The sequence below is a fragment of the Pseudoliparis swirei genome, chromosome 7 (genome assembly GCF_029220125.1).
Source record: "Pseudoliparis swirei isolate HS2019 ecotype Mariana Trench chromosome 7, NWPU_hadal_v1, whole genome shotgun sequence".
NCBI classification, from domain to species: Eukaryota; Metazoa; Chordata; class Actinopteri; order Perciformes; family Liparidae; genus Pseudoliparis; species Pseudoliparis swirei.
In genome coordinates, this window is record NC_079394.1 from 17,557,496 (window position 1) to 17,576,061 (window position 18,566).

At 42.5% G+C, this 18,566-nt stretch overlaps 2 protein-coding genes across 2 annotated transcripts; both read right to left on the reverse strand.

The window, feature by feature from the left end:
• Window positions 1–44: 44 nt before the first annotated feature.
• srrm4 (serine/arginine repetitive matrix 4) lies at window positions 45–4,275 on the reverse strand. The gene is made up of 6 exons (XM_056419815.1): window positions 4,110–4,275; window positions 3,253–3,557; window positions 2,961–3,167; window positions 2,449–2,532; window positions 2,210–2,365; window positions 45–2,030 (listed from the first exon to the last, which is right to left on the reverse strand). The coding sequence occupies exons 1-6, from the start codon at window positions 4,176–4,178 to the stop codon at window positions 1,790–1,792; spliced, it is 1,062 nt and encodes a 353-aa protein (XP_056275790.1). The 5' UTR covers window positions 4,179–4,275; the 3' UTR covers window positions 45–1,789.
• Window positions 4,276–7,069: 2,794 nt separating this feature from the next.
• LOC130196082 (serine/arginine repetitive matrix protein 4-like) lies at window positions 7,070–13,466 on the reverse strand. Its single transcript, XM_056417946.1, has 8 exons — window positions 13,423–13,466; window positions 13,087–13,278; window positions 10,516–10,602; window positions 10,328–10,417; window positions 10,041–10,067; window positions 9,673–9,726; window positions 8,192–8,275; window positions 7,070–7,250 (listed from the first exon to the last, which is right to left on the reverse strand). The coding sequence occupies exons 1-8, from the start codon at window positions 13,464–13,466 to the stop codon at window positions 7,070–7,072; spliced, it is 759 nt and encodes a 252-aa protein (XP_056273921.1).
• Between the last annotated feature and the right edge of the window lie 5,100 nt (window positions 13,467–18,566).

Below are 18,566 nucleotides of genomic sequence, written 5' to 3' on the forward strand. Positions count from 1 at the left end.
GGGGGGTCGTGTTTCAAGAAGCGTGTTCTGGACTAAAACAAGACGATTTTTTTTATTCAGGACATGATTTCATATACAGATAATTCTACACACACACAAACACAAACACGCAGTAAAAGGAGAAGTGTTGTTTTTTTATCCCCTCTTCAGGCGACACGCGGTATTACAGGGTGGCAGCCTGTAAACATTACGCTGCTTCGCTTATGAATTATTAAACACTGACACTCACTTTCGCTTTATGACCTTGTTATTGGGATTTATTTGTATATATATTTATGTTTTACGATAACAGAAGACTTGATAATCGGAAAGAGGAATCTTTAGCGCAGAGACATCTCGAGTCCGTCGAGGGGCCTTTAGTCTCCTCCCCCTCGGTCCACTAGCTTATCCACATTTATAACATCCACAAGGCCCAAACCACATTCTGTACATTTAAATAATTAGAATTGTACAATATATACAACGCAGATGTAGATATTTACTCCACAGTAATCACATCTTCAAAAATGACTCTGCACAACAACGGATGTAAACTTTGTTCCCCGGAGCCCGATCTATAAAAGTTCATCGACGGCATGAACCCTCCACGGTGCAGCTGGATGATCTCTTCCTCTCCTCTTCTTCTTGCGTTACTTCCGCCTCACTCGTCCAATTTCGTCAACATTCAGGGGGAAATCAAAATGAGTGTGTTGAGAGCAAAGAGTCCGTCGGGCCTGGATCGGTGACAGGGAGGATGATGGATTTTAAGTGATTGAGAAATATAACTTCTAAATATATGGTTTAATATTCCTTTAGCACAATTTAAACTCTGCAGGCAAAGCCTCCTGGAAATGAACTTATTTTCAACCGCTTTGACACTTTGATAAAGTTTCGATTAGCAGCTGTTTAGCCTAGCTTAGCATACGGACAAGAAACTCCCAATATTACGTTTCATATCTCGTTTTCCGTCATGAGGTTTCCAGAATGACTTTCTGTCTGCTGAGAAAAACTTCCGTAATCACAACGTGTCATTTTAACACTTAAAGTCACTACAGGGAACGTTAATGTGGTTTATGGCGGCCCCTGTGGACGAAAGCGGTACTATCCCTTCAGAAAATGTAAAAAAAATCTATTATGCACAGTCTGGGTTCTCCCGTGTCCCCCTTTCCCTCCTGCAGGAGCCAGCTGGTTTCAAGTGGTTATGCTAAGCTAACTGAGCTTCATATTGAACACACGTATATGAGAGTGGTTTCAGTCCTCCAACTCTCTCAGGACAGCAACATGTTTCCCAAAATGTCAAAGCACCCAAAAAACTAAAAGGTCAAACTCTTTATTTTTTGTGCTGGTGTTGAACATCTGCCTCCGCGTTGAGGTCGACATGTGAGATGTGAGGAAAACCCCAAATAACATCAAACTAAACGTAAACCACAGCAGCGTCTTCACAACTACATTGGCGCTGTTGCATAGAAAGACCGCCGACCGCCGAGAAGGACGACGAACAATGAATAAATAAATAAACAATAAATATGGAGGGTAAAAAAATAAAAACGTGTTTGTTCCCGCGAGGACTCGGAAGGCTCAAAGGTTGCGTAACACGGACTGACGTTTCAATCCTTTCCACTTCGATCGGAGGATAAATGAACTTGACATTTACTCTCCGTCGGTTCATTTCTCAAAACACGTTTGTTCTCCCCGTTGAGACGAGATCGAGCACTGAAGATATTCCTTTCACCCCGAGCCGCTCGTAAAAAAGAAGTCCAGACTGTACATCCACGCCGCGGCCCGCCAGCTTTCCGTTAAAAAAAAAAACCTAACGGCGGGTGTTGTGCCGTTTGCGCATCGAGCCACGACTCCGACTGCGACTCCGGCTGCGACTTCGGCTGCGAGCCCCGAAGATGGAGTTCCAGGACGAGCTGCGGCTGTAGCTCCGGTAGGAGGAGTTGCTGCGGCTGCGGCTGCGGGTGAAGATGCTGCTCCAGGACGACGCGCTGGTGGAGCGGCTGCTGGACGACGGGCTGGGCCGGAAGTAAGGGATGGGCCGCTTCCTGGCGCTGTGGAGAGAGCAAGAGGTGTGAGACAGGAAGTAGAGCGAGGCTGCAACACTTGAGCCACGTGTCACATGACCACTTCATTCCTTCAATGTCACTGTCGTGGTCCTCTCTTCAGCATCCTCCTCAAAGGAAGTGAGCGACCAGCTGTCAAAGGGGGGGAGAGGGGGGAGGGGCGTTACCTGGTGATCCGCCGTGCCTCCAGATGGCTCGGCGAGTCTCTCCTCCTCTTCTTCATCGGCGAGTAGGATCTCCTTCTCGGCCTCTTGCCGCCGACCTTGTGTCCACGCGTCACGCCTGTCGGCCCGGAGCCGGTCGTTCTCCTTCTGTCTCGGAGTCTGACGGGAAAAACACAACAAAGAGGTAAATTTAACGCCATTGGCGTCGACGCCTCCTCGAGACGTGTTCCCCGCGGTCTCACCTGTCGGAGCAGCTTCCTCTGGAGCTCAGGCTGCCGCGCCGCCTCGGAGCCGCCGACGAACTTCTTGGCGAGCGCGAGTACGAGCTGGCGGGGCGGGGAAAATAACGAACCGTTATCCGGCGAAATGACAGCTGATACAACTTCCTTTGAAATGTAGCCCGATGGCAGGAGTGTGTTTCTCTTCTTCTGTTTCCAGACTCATGAACCGTGGTTTATATTTTGGTGACATCATTTTGCTCCGTGTCTTCTGAGTTTACTGATTTATTTGAACATTTCTTAAAGTGCTTTTGTTTCCTAAAGTTAAGACGTGGAGAGAAAAAGCCGAAAAATGCCCTTAAAATATCGATGTGCTATTTCCACGCTTCGTTATTCTCAGGATCTCTTTGACAATCCGTTTGACAGTTGTTGAGATTATTTCAACACATTCACATTTTTAAAAAGTATAAGCTTATATATCATAACCCGGCTATTATTGGATATCAGTGATATAAACATCGGCGCGGTGAACCCACTTGCAGGATGACGGCGACAGGCTTCGAGAGTAGCGGCCAGAGTATCTGGAGCTACCCGATGACCGGCTCCGGCTCCGGCTCCGGCTCCGGCTGCTGGACGGCCGTGTTTTCTTTCGCCTTCCGGACGACTTTCTCCTCCTCTGGGAACACCTGGAAGTCTTTGGTGACCTCGCGACATTGACCCGACACCCCAAGGTCACCGGCCCTCTGCGACCGACACAATTTTCACTGCGTTTGAGCGATGAAGCTCTGAGACGTTCACGCATCAGATCAATATATTTATTTAAGTTACCTGTCGCCGTTTCCTCCGAGCGGGCCGTCCTCCGGCTCGCAGAGCGAGTCGTAGCTGGTGACGGAGTTTCCCGAGTCAGAGGCGTCATCTCTGTCGGGGAACCTGAGCTTCTCCGGCGAGGCCAGACGCTCAACGCCGCCGCCGCTGCGGTTCCTCTCGTCGGCGGCGGCGCCGCTCGGCCGGAACACGCCGGTTTTGCTGGACGACGGCGGCGACGACGTGTCGTTGCCTGAATCGTAATCACGCGTGGCTTCGTTGCCGCCAGAAAAACGGCGAGAGCCTTTCCCGACTTCCGAGGACAAAATCTGCAAAACAGACGAAATGGGCGTCGGCTTAAAAACCAAAACGCGAGTGGATAAAACGACTCCGGCTCATCGGCTGTGAACGCATCTTTACCCTTTGAACTCAGAGGAGGATTTATTCTCCCTTTCTTTTCTCGGGACAGAATAAAAATGCTTAAAGATAAAGAAATCATGCACATTTTATTTATTAAAGCATGCGATTGATCCCACCCCCTGAAAAGAAAAGCCTAAACTCAAACTTAAATCGTAAGAAGAAACAAATTGATATTAAAAGAGCTTAAAACACTATTCTACATGAAAGGAAAGAACTAAAGAGCAGAAGGAGAACGAGAAGCTGAGATCTAGCGGCTCTACCTGGAGAGGAAAGAGAAAACAATAGCCCCCTGGTGTAAGAACATGGAGCATCACAGGATGGGTGTTCAGGAGAATGAAACAGGAGACACAGAGATCCCTCAGAGCGACTAAGAGCCCTCAGAGCGGCGGGTTGTGCTCCCGCTCCCGTCAAGAAGAAGTCAATCATTTGCTTTGCCTGAATCTGGGAGAGCATCGACTTACCAATCGAGATTTCCTCCTTAAGTAGGTAAGGTGTAAGAAAAAGGGGAAGAGCGGGCAACATAAGTGCATCGTTAGAGTCGTGAATAGCAAGAAAAAGACAATTACCCCCTCTCTGCAAACCCCGAGGCAGAGTTCCTACAACACCGGAGACTCTATGGGGGGGAAACAAGATGGCCGACTCTACTTAGTTGGCTTATTCAGTCGAAATGATAATATCTTTTTACTTTCAGGACGACAGTTCATCCTGTCGGTCATCCCTGAGGTCTCCCCATCATCTAGTCTAAACCCCCCCCCCTTCCGACTTTCGACTTACATTTCTGGTCTAAGAAAGGTAAAACATTTTTTCAAATATTTTCTGAGCTGCTTTTCTGTTTATTACATCTTATTTCGGATTCAATATGGCGAGAACATATTTAAAAAGTCCATAACTCTTGATCCCTAAGAGATATTAATGAATAAGGAGGGAACAGGACCGCCACACAGTGCGTCACCATCATCTAGTCTGCAGACCGGCGCCCCCTGGTGGGAGATCTAGTCTCTGCTCGTCTTTGCCGCTTCTCATCGAACCCCAGAAGTAAAAAATAATCAACTTATTGGACAAAAATAAAATCAGGGACATTCTCCAATGTTTTTTGACGACATTCAGATAAATCATGTCTGCCGCAACGTTTCTCATGAATCCACCACACAATAAATTCATCGCTGATATTTTTACAAGAAAGGTTAATCAACCAGACTCAGGTTATATTTTTTATATACCTACCTTTCCCTTTATGGATTGCTTTTTTTGAGGGAGGAGGGGAAGAAATATTAAACAACAGATAATTCTGCAATACTTAATAAGTGACCAAACCCCAAATAATAATAATAAAAGAATAAAACAGCGGTTAATAACCGTGACCTTCCTCCTCCTGATGTTAATATATTGAATGCACGACTCGATATATGGATTCATTTATTGAATTTCAATTAAAAGCCTGTGGTGTGTGATTAAAAAATAATTTCTCTGCGCAATTAGCCTAATTTAATGATCACTGGAGAGAAATTAATTACGGCGCACGCTCCAATAAGCTGGAGACAAAGAGTTGAAGGACATTAAATGTATTTATGCTCTTTTAGGCTCTCTGGGAGAACATCACTTAAAAAAAGAAATAAATCAACCTGCAACAAACAGCTCCAAGTCGCCAACTAGGAGTGGAAGGGAAAAGGACGTATTTAAAAAATAAAAAATAAAAATTATATATATATATATATATATATCCCACTTCTGGCTCCAGAAAGACTGCATTTTGTAAAATTGTAATATAAAAACATCTCCAGGAGAAGAGTCTCATCTACATAAATCTAACAAAGTTAATATTTTTTTTTCTTTTAGCATTTACAAACATTTTCTGAGCTGCTTTTCTGTGTTTTAGTATTTTATTTAGTATTTAATATGACAAGAAAATAATTTTTAAAATCCATAATCAATCTAAGTGATCACTCTTGATCCCAAACAGATATTAATACATAAGGAAGGTAGAGAGCCTGAGGGCCAGAGGCCGCCATTACACTTTTGAAAAGCCCAAATTTCAAGATGTTGCCGTTTCTGAATATCAAAATAAAGGAGGACTTTAGTTGTGAAGAACTAATAGAAAATAGTGTGTTAAATATGTATAACAATGTATTATAGCGGAGCTTTGTTGGTGGTTATTCTTCACGAGAACAAGTCGACTAATACTGCGAGGAGGAAGATAATAAGGGAGGCTTTTATTTTGAAGGAAAATGAATGAAATGTGTTCGTCCACCGATTTACAGCAGCTCATTTAACGACGAAATGTCTCCAATCACAGGCAAGAATAACTAAAATCTCCATAGCGAGATAGTACTAGAGTTACGCAAGAAAAGAAAAAAAGAAAAAAAATTAAATATATATATATATTTATACTCGGCACAAATTGAAATGCCTCAGATCAAAAAAGTTGCATTGAAAATTTGACCGAGTGCTTCAATTCCTGTTTTATTTCCCTAATTGTAATCACAGTGGCAATGCACAGTGTGTTGAAATAATTAATCAAACATATTGGAACTCAATATTCATTAAAAACCGACACGTAACAAACACATATCCTCTGATGAAGGACTATAAACATCTAGTGGGTTATTGAATGTGTCACTATATTTCTCAACCGGAGGACCAATTTGCTTTTAAAATGTGATATAATATAGATAATGTTATGATATATATATATATAAATATAAAAATATATACAGTATATTTATATATTAATATATAAATATATATGTATTTCTTTTACCTCTAGTGAACAGGAATTTTCATATATACAATATATAAATATATATATACATTTCTATATATATGTATATATATATACAGGACTGTCTCAGAAAATTAGAATATTGTGATAAAGTTCTTTATTTTCTGTAATGCAATTAAAAAAACAAAAATGTCATGCATTCTGGATTCATTACAAATCAACTGAAATATTGCAAGCCTTTTATTCTTTTAATATTTAATAATTTTTTAATTGCATTACAGAAAATAAAGAACTTTATCACAATATTCTAATTTTCTGAGACAGTCCTGTATATATTACACTTTTAGTGAACGGGCATTTATCATATATATATATATATAAATAGATATATACTGTAGATAATGTGTCTTTTTTGCATCGGTACCATTATTGTAGTGGGGGAGTCTCCATGTTTTTGTTTTTCCATAAGTTCTCTCTCTTCTACAGAACCAACAGAATAACTGTGATATAAAGAATGTATGAAATGAGCTCAGAGTCAAGACACGAACAGTTTCCATACATTAGAGAATAAACAGCTAAACGGGTTTAGATGACTCATGGCAACAACAAAAATTTGAATCCTGTATTTTGATTGAAGATAATACCCGGATGTGGAATTGCAATTAGTTTTTACTAACGAGCTAAAAGAAGAAGAACGCGGTTTCAAACCCGGCTGCCGTGACTGAGCCGGTCCTGAAGTGGACTTACGGTGGCGGTGGAGTGGGCGGAGCCATATTTTGGGGCCATTTTATAGCCTGACTTGGTTGCAGGTCTCCACTCCGTGTCAACGCCGCTGGACTCCGGGTCTCCGAGTAGCGGGCGCCCCATAGAGCGACCCAGGTGCCTGCTGGGAAAAAATACACAACAGACAAAGTTCTGAAGTAAATGTAACGTCAGAATAATTAAACCCTCGGTGTCATAGAGGAAAGCGCTCAAGTTGAAAAGGTAATGGAGGAAAAACACTGAAGACTAATTTCATCTGAACGGACCACGAATGCATCATTATGGCTCCTTACTTAGTTTCACTGATTTTATTACTTACTTTTAATAATATGTATTACTTACTTTTAATGCTTTTTATTACTTTAATACTATTACGACTAAGTTTTAACTGTACATGGTCCCTTTTTAAATAAAGATAATAATAATAATCACAATGTATCTCAACAATCTTTCCACCTGATTTCTACGCACATTTGTTGTTCACCACGCGGCATCAACAGGAAGAATAAAGAGTGTTTGTCCACAGGTGTTGCCATACTAGTTGACACACTTGCAGTAGCACATCTGGCCACATGGACATCAGGAATATGGACCCGGCATCCAGAGGCCATGTGGGAGACTTCTCACTAACTGAGCTCTTTAAGGACACCGCTCCCATTAAACAAGCAACACTTTGCATTCAGCAGGCGATCAATGATTTCATGATTTCATGATTTCACGATTTATCTCAGGATTAATTGCCTGTCGGAGCTCCGGGGAGAAAAAAAATGGTTACAGTAAAATCCATAAAAACCCCCGAGAAAAACAACATTCCTTCATCCTTTCAGAAACTTGCAATGTGTCCTTATAATTGAGTTCTTCGATCTGTGGAGTGAATATGGGGGGGGGGGGGTACTTCCTGTGAAGCCGCGATAAGGGATCATGAAGTCACCTCTGCCTTATCAGTCATCATGTGGTGTGACCAGGAAGTCTGCAGACACCTCGAGCTGTTAAGATAACGGAAAGGACTAAGAGAAGATGGTGTGTGTGTGTGTGTGTGGGGGGGGGGGGGGGGCATCCTACCTGTCCTCTGCAGCAGATTGGTAAGACAAACTGTCCGTCTCTGACCTCCGATAGCGTCGCCTCCGCCGAGAGTGAGTCCGAGAACTGATGGAGGAGATGAGGAGAGAGGACACGAGTGGATAAGGAGCCGAGAGCGTGACGATGAATCCATTGAAAGGAAGTAACGTGTTGTAGTTTATCAATGATGTCATTTAAGTACCAAGTCCAGCATCTCAAATGTGAGTACTTGCTGCTCTAACTTTTATTTTCTCTTTTCTGTTTGTTCCCACTCTGTTCTATTTTTACACGCTCTTTCCTATTTCCCGCACTTTTTTATTTTTCCCGCTCTTTTAAAAATGTTCCCGCTTTTTTCTATTTATCCCGACCTTGAACGTAACTTTTTTTTTACTTTTGAACCTTTTTTCAGTGATGTACCTCCTTGTGACTTTTTTTGGGACATTTTTTAACCAGCCTAAATCATTTTTGGTTGAAAAAAAAAGGAATGGTATGTGATTTAAACATTTATTTAGACATAATTATATATATATATATAATATATAAATATCTATATACAAATTTTGTTCATGAACTTCCCTATCTTATATTTTTTAATGAATGCTAATTTAAAAAAATAGCTGTAGTAAATCTGCCGTAGCCCCTGGAGCGTCTTCACGTTGATAACCACTGAACTATAAATATATTTATCTTGTTTGTTTCCAATATGTTTATGTTTGAGAGACATGAATAAACCTTATGTGTAAATGTATCTGTCGTGTTTATGAAAATGAAATGATCATCATGGTTTTATTAAATATAAAGTTTCGTATACCAGTTTAGTTTAGCATGTGGAGACACTGTACAGATGTCTATTCATAAAGCATCATAGGTCTAGTTCTAAGTATTTCACTTGTGATTTTATTTGTATTCTATCTTATTTTAATGTTGTGTACTCTCTGGACCTTCAGTCTGAAGTGAAAGTTTGATGGATTGACAGGAGAGCTCTCCGGAAGAGAGTATGAGAGGAGCGATGGAGGGATGAGGACCTCAAAGAGAGAGAGGAGAGACTCTCACAGACGACGTTCAGCCCCAAAGAGTCCAGATTGTAAAATGTTTTGCAAGAACATGGAATTGGTTTCTCTCGCCCTCTTTCACCCCTTTATCTCTTTTTTTCTCTCTCTCTGCGGCTCGAGCGTTCAATCTGTTCTCCTGCTTCTCTTTCGGAGGGTTTTATCTTTGCGCATCAGGGAAAAAAAAAGAAGAAGATGAAAACGAAGATAAAGAAGAAGAAGATGACGAAGAAAACAAAGAAGAAGAAGAAGACGAAGAAGAAGACGAAGAAGAAGAAGAAGTCTGCTTGTTTCTGCATTCAGCCATCGGGCCCTCAACATGAGAGGATGTTCTCTCTCTCTCTCTCTCTCTTCTTCATCGGCGACAGGGGGAAGAAGAGGAGGTGAGTGAGGAAGTGGAGGATGAGACATTGATTCTCCCTGCAGCACACTGACCTTTTCTTGTGTTTGCGCTCATACTTCCTCTTCTGTTTTAAACTGGACGAGCTGCTGAGTGACGAGAGGAACAGAGGGATGAGAGGAAGAGAGGGATGAGAGGAGGGTGGTTAAGGCCACACACACACACACACAGACACAGACAGACACACACACAGACACACACACACACAGACACACACACACAGACACACACACACAGACATACACACACAGACATACACACACACACATACAGACAGACACACACACAGACATACACACACACAGACAGACACACACACACACACAGACAGACACACACACACACACACACACAAGCACAGACACACACACGACAATGCTGCTATATCTTCGAACACACATACCTGTGTTTTGACTTTTTGGAGGTGAACCTGGAAGAGACGAAACATTTATATGATATATTTATATTATATATGTATATTATATATGTATATTATACATTTATATTATATATTAATATGATATATTAATATGATATATTAATATTATACATTTATATTCTATATTTATATTATAAATTTATATTATACATTTATATTATATATTTATATTAATATTATATATTAATATTTCCTCCCCTGATGATAATAATCTCATGTGGCTGAGTTAACGTCGCGGCGGCGAGTTTTACCTGTGCCGCTTGCTTTTCTTGGCACTCTTCTTCCTCTTCTTCTTCTTCTTCTTCTTCTTCCTCAGCGGCGACAGGCTGAAGGATGGAGACCTGAAGGAGAGCAGAGGTGAGCTTCACCTGGCGGTCATCTCATCCACAGAGGCGTCCACATGTATGCCGGGGGGGGCCGGACTGACCTCCGGACTGACCTTTTCCTTTTCCGCTCAGACTTTCTATTCTTCTTCTTCTTCTTCTTCCTCTTCGGCCGAGGGGAGAGCTCCTTGTCGAAGGAGGCGCTGTGAGGAGAGACGGGGACGCTTTATGATTTATTAAACATATATTTCATATACGATGTGAAGAGTTACGGCTTCTGAATTCCAATATCTGCACTTTTAGAATCTAAGGTGCACACAGTGTGGGGAGGGTACTGGTACTGGCCTGTTTGTGTGTGTGTGTCTGTGTGTGTGTGGCCCATGTCGGGTGTCTGATGTCTCTGCCTCCTCTCCTAAGGTGCCTTCGCAAAACAGAGTAGATCATATGCAAATTTTGCGGAAGTCCTTCAGACGTAGAGGTGAAAGTCACGGAGCTGTGTGAGCCTACAGGTGATGTCATGTATAAATATATATATATTCATATATATACATATATATACATATATGTATATATATGAATATATATGTATATATATTCTCTAAATCAGTCCTGAATAGTTTTGAGGCTTCAGGGTTTTTAAAAAGGACTTAAAAAAGTGGTGAGGGGTGACGGTACAAAGCTATACTTTACGTTGCTATTTTATTTAATTTTAAGGCGAAAATCTGATTTCTTTCCTTTTTTTATTAAAAAGAAAATGGCTCCAAAAATGTGCAATAATTACATGTAAGAAATAAATTCTAAATTAAATTAATAATTAAATAAAAAATAAATTCTTCTCTGCACGTGACCCGTCCTCCGTAGTTTAGGAGCTGCAGACTGGTCTGTTTGAACATCTCGACACTCAAATGAAACCGAATAAAATTAAAATAAAAGTCATCCCAGGGTTTCTTTTCTCAAGTTAAGCAGCTTTTGTAACATCCACTTTGTTAAAAATAAAACTCCAGCAAACTGATCATAGAGCGGCGCCATCAGAAGCTTCAGGTTCCACGTCATAGGTTCGGGGGGGAATCGGGCCGTCGACCAATTACAAGATAAGAGTCCAGAGAAGAAACGCGTCGCTCGGCCGAGGACAGTTCTTCTCTGAGCTTAGTCACCGAGACAAAGACTTTAAATGACTTCACCTCATTAGTGGAGATGAATAAACACTAACGCATTATTCTCACACATTCATTATTGGCTTATAGCCAACAACACTGTCTCTCTTTTAAAACTCATCTCAAAACCCTTCCTAACAAATACTATATTCTCTGATTATCTTGGTATATACAGTACATTGAGTGTATTATTGTACAGTCAAACAGTATATATGTGTGTGTGTGTGTATTTATACATTTCTTGTCATAGTTTTCTCCCCCTGGAGCAGTTGTAATGCTTCTTTTTCCCCTTTTTTTCCGCTCTATAATTGACCTTTATTAATCTGATTAATTGCTCTTAAGACTATGATGAGACACAAGGTGTGTAGCTGCTTGGTGGCGGGAGTTGTTTTTAAACAATATTTATTAAGGCTCGAGAGAAAAGCAAACGTTTTTTAAAAATCTTGAAAATCTGCCATTTTGAATGTATCACAACTCGTTTTCTGCACCTCGTGTTACTGAAAACGTGTAAAATGTTTTATATAACTAGAGAAAATAAATAACTCGAGATGGAGTTTTGTATTCTTTCATTAGTAAAATAACTTTCATATTGGATTCAATGTTTTAAGTAGCTGCAACCAGGTCAATACGAACATCCAGGCTCCCCCTCATTTTATTTTTTAAGTACGACTTTGGAAGAAATTCCGCAAATGTATTTTGGCGACCCAGACAACGTCCCTCGCGGCCCACCTGCGGGTCCCGACCCAGTCTTTAGGAATACCTGCTCTACGGTGTAACTGTAGCTCACAGAACAGAAGGAGAGAGAGAGAGAGAGAGAGAGAGAGAGAAAAAGAGAAACTCTCAGTTTCAAGCACAAACACAATAAATCTTTCTCCCGGAGCTTTATTTTTCCAACAGAAGTCTTTGACTTGTTCTGAGGCGCTCGCCGTTAAATAAAAAGAAAACATTGAGGATCAGTGATTCATGTTTATGATCCTGTCCTGTGCCTCAGATCTGGCTCCGGTCCTGTTTGACATATTTCGCTTTGAGGTGTCGTATTATTGAGGGTTTAACAACAAATGAACAATTTGTTTATAATATATTTTATCATATATTTGTAATAAATATTTTGTTAAAATATTTTGTTGAAATATTTTGTTGAAATATTTTGTTGAAATATTTTGTTGAAATAGTTTGTTTCCCACTTCGGAAACACAAAACAACTAAATTTTCCGCGTGCGAAGAAGACTTTTAACTGAATGCGCCGGTGAAAAGATGATTCTGAATGACGCCGCGTGGAAAAATTCCTCACGCCGCGGTTTTTTTCTTTTCTCCGCTTTGGCCGAACCAGATAAGATAAATACAGAGAATCTAATAAGAATCTTTACATCAGAGTATAGAGACTAGCTCTGTGTCCTGAGTCAGGACCTGAAGGAGCGTTTACAAGTGCTTTTATCATCAGCACCTGAAATATAAGAAAATATAAATAAACATTCATCACCACAAAATATTTCAGCACATCAACAATACAAGTTTCTGACATGTTGGACTCACCTCCGGGCTTGGCGGTGGCCGTGGTGTTTGCGTCTTTTCCCTTTAATGCCGCCGTCCACCCTGAGGTCCACCCTGGGGTCGAACCTGAGGTCCAGCCTGGGGTCCAACCTGAGGTCCACCCTGGGGTCCATCCTGAGGTCCGCCGCTGTCCTCTCATCGGTCTTGAGCGTCTGGCCGGCCGTCTTCTCGAAACTGTGAGGAGAGCATAAAAAAGTACAATAAATAAACAAGTTGTTGTCCACAGTCGACGCTCCCCGTATAGTTCCAGACGCTCGCTTTAGCCGCGTTCCCTCCGGTCGGCTGGCTGTGTGTTCTATTCTCCTCCATTTCTCCCACCAGCCATTCTTCTCTGGGAGACGTTGGAGGTCAACGCTCAACATTCAGATCCAGCTGTCAGTGTCAATGTAGTTATTTACTCGCCGAGCTCGGCCTGACATTTGGGGGAATGGTTCTTTCTATCTGGCGCCGAGCAGACGCAGAAACACGGTCATAAGAAAAGTGGAAGTTGTCCTTGACTTAGTTTCTGCACCATTAGCACCATTAGCAGCATTAGCACCATTAGCAGCGTTCTGCACCATTAGCAGTGTTAGCACCATTAGCAGTGTTAGCAGCATTAGCACCATTAGCAGTGTTAGCAGCATTAGCAGTGTTGGCAGCATTAGCCGAGCGTTAATGTGTACGGTTGTAGTTCAACTCTGTGTTTCAGTGTTTGATTAGCTCGTGGCCAGACAGGTGAATCATCTCCAGCTTCCAACACTGACACAATGCTGCTGCCATACCCCCCCCCCCCCCCCCGATTCACAGTGAAACGTGTCCGCAGAGCGGAGGACAGATCACCTGATGATGAGACGTGAGCTGACAGATCTGAACTCCTCATCCTCCGGTTCTTAGTCACAGGAGATTTGAGCGTAATTACACATTCTGCTCTTCTTGGAGCGCCTCCGTCTGATTGTAATGACGAGATAAACGGAGGCCGGAGATTAGGCCCCCCCCCCCCCCCCCGGCGACGAGCAGGCAGGAGCCGTTGTCGGTTCCCATCTTCCTCTACTATGCCCCCCCCACCCCCACACCTAATATGCAAAGCGCTCCGACATGCCGAGTGTCGTCGGGAGGTGAGGACCGCCGCTGGTCGGATGATGGAGGGCTGAAGGAGGGAAGTAGCTCTCCATGGACCTGACGTCCTCCTCTCCTCTCGGGGAACGCAAATGCTTCTGTTTCTATGATCTATTCATAGTGGGCGGCTAACGGGGAAACACAACTACAGTAACTACTCAGAGAACTTGATGACATGACATAGATAGATAGATAGATAGATAGATAAATACTTTATTAATCCCCAAGGGGAAATTTGTCGTAGCAGTAGCAGCACCAATAAACTAAACACACGAGAATAAAAAAAAAATATATATATATAAAAAACAGGGATGAAAGATATAGATGTATACAAGAAGTATACAAAGAAAAATATAAAATAAAATATATATGTATATATACAACATATATGCAAACACAATACAATACTACATGAGGACGATTGTCACGCCTTCAAAGCACCACAACGCTATCCACAAGCATCCTCCTCCTCCTCCTCCTCCTCCTCCTCCTCCTCCTCTTCATATTTGCATTTAGATGTGTGTGGATGTGTGGATGAGTCTCTCTAATCAACCACAGGAGGATTGTGGTGAGGGGCACGTTGGTCCCGGTGGTGCCGCTGGCTACACCGGCGGTCAGGGTCACCGTCAACGTGCCTCCATTTATTAAAGAGGAGACTCTGATGAAGGAGCTGGTGAAGCACGGGAAGGTGGTGTCCCGGCTGAGGATGATCCCCTCGGCGTGGAAGTCGCCCCGGATGAGGCACGTGTGGTCCCACACGATAAAGGTTTTCTAAAAATCCAAAATCTCTCTCTCTCTCCCCTCTCTCTCTCTCTCTCCCCTTCTCTCTCTCTCCCTCTCTCTCCCCCCTCTCTCTCCCTCTCCCCTCTCTCTCCCTCTCTCTCCCTCTCTCCCTCTCTCTCCCCCTCTCTGTCCCTCTCGCTCTCCCCTCTCCCTCTCTCTCTCTCTCTCTCTCTATATATATATCTCCTTCAATTCAGTTTATTCTGTAGAGCCCCCAAATCCCAAATTTTAAATGTTCCTCAGAGAGCTTTACAATCTGTTCACATCCCCCCCCCCCGCCCGGGTCTCCTCATTGGTGGTAAATAACTTTTAGTCGATATCTGTGTTCAGATGATAAAAACCTGAGACGTTTGGTTTAGTTTAGGAGTTCATCCCGTCTGAGTCTCGTGGTTTTATAGGAAAGGGTCGGAAAATAATTAATTCCCAGAATGAGAAATATTTGAATCTGTTTATTCTTTCAGTGGATTATATTTGATTATATTTTTATATATATTTGTATTTCTTTTAAGCCTCTTGAGCATTTTAGATATTTGGTGTGAATCTTTCAGCGATGAGGCTTTTAGTTTCCAGAGACTTCCTGATTTCAATAAACACGTGTCGGTCACAGCCTCAGAGATCCATAGCGGTCGGACCCTGGGTCGTCTCGGTTACCATGACGACAACACATGCTGCGCTGGTTACCGAGAAGTGATCAACAAAAAACAAGTTAGGGGCTCTACGTGGAAGGAACGCTGACACCCGAAGGAACAACAGGAAAACAACAAGAAGAAGACAACAACAGGAAGACAAAACTTGGAAAACAACATCAGGAAGACAACACCAGGAAGACAACACTTGGAAAACAACACCAGGAACACAACACCAGGAAGACAACACTTGGAAAACAACACCAGGAACACAACACCAGGAAGACAACAGGACAACCAAAGCAGGAAGACAACAACTGGAACATAAAAACAGGAAGACAACAATAAGAAGACAACACCAGGAAGACACCAGGAAAACAACAACAGGAAGACAACAAGAAGAAGACAACAACTTGAACACAAAAACAGAATGACAACACCAAAAAAACAACAACAGGAAGACACTAGGAAAATAACACCAGGAAGACAACACCAGGAAGACAACAACAGGAAGACAATAACTGGAAAACAACAAAAGGAAGACAACAACAGGAAGACAATAACTGGAAAACAACAAAAGGAAGACAACAACAGGAAAACAACAACTGGAAGACAACAACAAGAAGACAACACCAGGAAGACTAAAAGAAGACAACACCAGGAAGACTAAAGGAAGACAATACCTGGAAGACAACAACAGGAAAACAACAACTGGAACACAACAGCAGGAAGACAACAATAACAAGACAACACAGGAAAACAACATCAAGAAAACAACAACAGGAAGACAACAGGAAAACAACAACAGGAAGACAATAACAGGAAGACAAAAACAGAAAGACAACAACAAGAAGACAACACCAGGATGACAAGAAGAAGACAACACCAGGAAGACAACAACAGGAAGACAACAACATGAAGACAACATGAAAACAACAACAGGAAAACAACAACAGGGAGACAACAGCAGACAACAACAAGACAACACTTTATAAGTTCCCCTTTCCAAAAACTAAGAATCATTATAATTATCATGATTTATTAATTGTGTGCAAATGTAATGAAGTTTATTTGAAAAACTTTTCTTTCAACTCTGATAAAATAAATGTTCAGAGGAAGTTATGCATTCATAAAACATTTTTAAAAACAGCAACTTCTGCTTAAATCAATAATAATAATAATAATAATAATAATGCTCAAAGGGATGTAAAATTATTTAGTTTTAAATCAAAAACCTTCAGATGTATCTCCTAATATCTTTCATTCGCTCCCCACATTCATGATGTGATCATAACTGCAGAGACGCATTTAAATAATGAAGATACTGACATTTCAATAACTGGTTATACATATTTATATAGAGCATAAAATGAGCTCCATGCTTAAATACAGTTTACTCCCTGAAGCAGCGCTTTGAATGACTCACATGTCACATGTCAGGTAGAGAACACTACATCGGGGATATTAAAATGCTTTTAACTGGTAATAAACTATTAATACTCGTCACCGCCTGTGGATGAACTCTGGGTCCCTGATTGTGTGCGTATGATGATGAAGATGATGATGAAGATGCGGCTTCGTGATTACAGACACGGGAGAACAACCGGCCCTGATTACCACAATCAGAAGAACCGCCGAGCATTTTGAATATTAAATAAAAGTCAACGGTCCTCGCCTCAGCCATCAGCCAATCAGCTCGCGGCGAGCCCTCTGACCTCCGGGCTGAACGCTGGAGTGACTTTAAAAGGGCGAGCGAGGTCTGTACATCACGGATTGATTTCCTTATCACGGCAAGCAGAGAGCAGTTAGAAGTGAATCCACCGGCTCGGAGAAACCAACGCACCAATCAGAGGAAAGCAGTCGCTTCTCAGGACGCCGACGCCGCCCGAAGAGCTCGAGACACCCGGAGGAGAGAAATGTCACACAGAGGTCACACAGAGGTCACAAAGAGGTCACCTCTAAACACCTGAGACATCATGAGTAGAAATGACATATAAACACTTATGATGCCTCTCTGACACACACACACACACACACATATACACATATATACACAACACACACACACATACATATACACACACAGACACACACACACACACACACATACACACACACACACACACACACACACACACATACATACACACAGGGCTGCCCCCCCGAAGTGGTTGTTAAAGCTCGTCACAATCTTGACCTTTGGCTCCGCCTCTAACTACGAGGCTGCGACCAAACGTTAAGGCACGTGACCTCTACGACCTCCAATCACATCCACGACCACTTAGCACACAATGCTCATCACCCAAAAGTTATAATAGTTCTGAAATCTTGTGAAGAGGCTGGTACGGCGAGGTGGAAGCAAAGACGGTGACCTTTGACCTCGGCGCCCAGGTCTTACACGGCCGCTCGTCACATTTCTTTAAATAAACCGTGAGGAAGCGGAATGAAATTCACAAGGTACGATATCATATTAAGAAGCACATGGTATGTTTAAAAAAATTTCATTTGTACGTTGTTAAAAGTCAGATCGACCATTTCTCTGCAGAAATAAATTAATAGAAAGCTTTGAGGTCAAGTCTGCCAGAGAGACTCTCTCACATGGTGATGGTTGAAAAAGCTCATTCAGAAAGCGCTTCACAAGTGGTATGAAACAAATGAAATGCAGCTCATTAAAATTAAAATAACGTGCAGACAGAGGAGCTGCCGGAGTCCAGGCTGCTGCAGGCCTGTGTGGGCGGAGCCACACGGAGGCTCCAGGCTGCTGCAGGTCTGTGTGGGCGGAGCCACAAGGAGGCTCCAGGCTGCTGCAGGCCTGTGTGGGCGGAGCCACAAGGAGGCTCCAGGCTGCTGCAGGTCTGTGTGGGCGGAGCCACAAGGAGGCTCCAGGCTGCTGCAGGCCTGTGTGGGCGGAGCCACATGGAGGCTCCAGGCTGCTGCAGGCCTGTGTGGGCGGAGACA

Coding starts and splice junctions, on each gene's coding strand:
- srrm4 (XM_056419815.1), bottom strand. CDS start 4,178: ATGCACTTATGTTGCCCGCTCTTCCCCTTTTTCTTACACCTTACCTAC. Junction 3,168..3,252: donor CTCGGAGGAAACGGCGACAG/GTAACTTAAATA, acceptor TGTCGGTCGCAG/AGGGCCGGTGACCTTGGGGT. Junction 2,366..2,448: donor AGAGGAAGCTGCTCCGACAG/GTGAGACCGCGG, acceptor TTTTCCCGTCAG/ACTCCGAGACAGAAGGAGAA.
- LOC130196082 (XM_056417946.1), bottom strand. CDS start 13,466: ATGTTGAGCGTTGACCTCCAACGTCTCCCAGAGAAGAATGGCTG. Junction 10,603..13,086: donor GGCCACCGCCAAGCCCGGAG/GTGAGTCCAACA, acceptor CTCTCCTCACAG/CGCCTCCTTCGACAAGGAGC. Junction 9,727..10,040: donor TCCAAAAAGTCAAAACACAG/GTATGTGTGTTC, acceptor CTCGTCACTCAG/CAGCTCGTCCAGTTTAAAAC.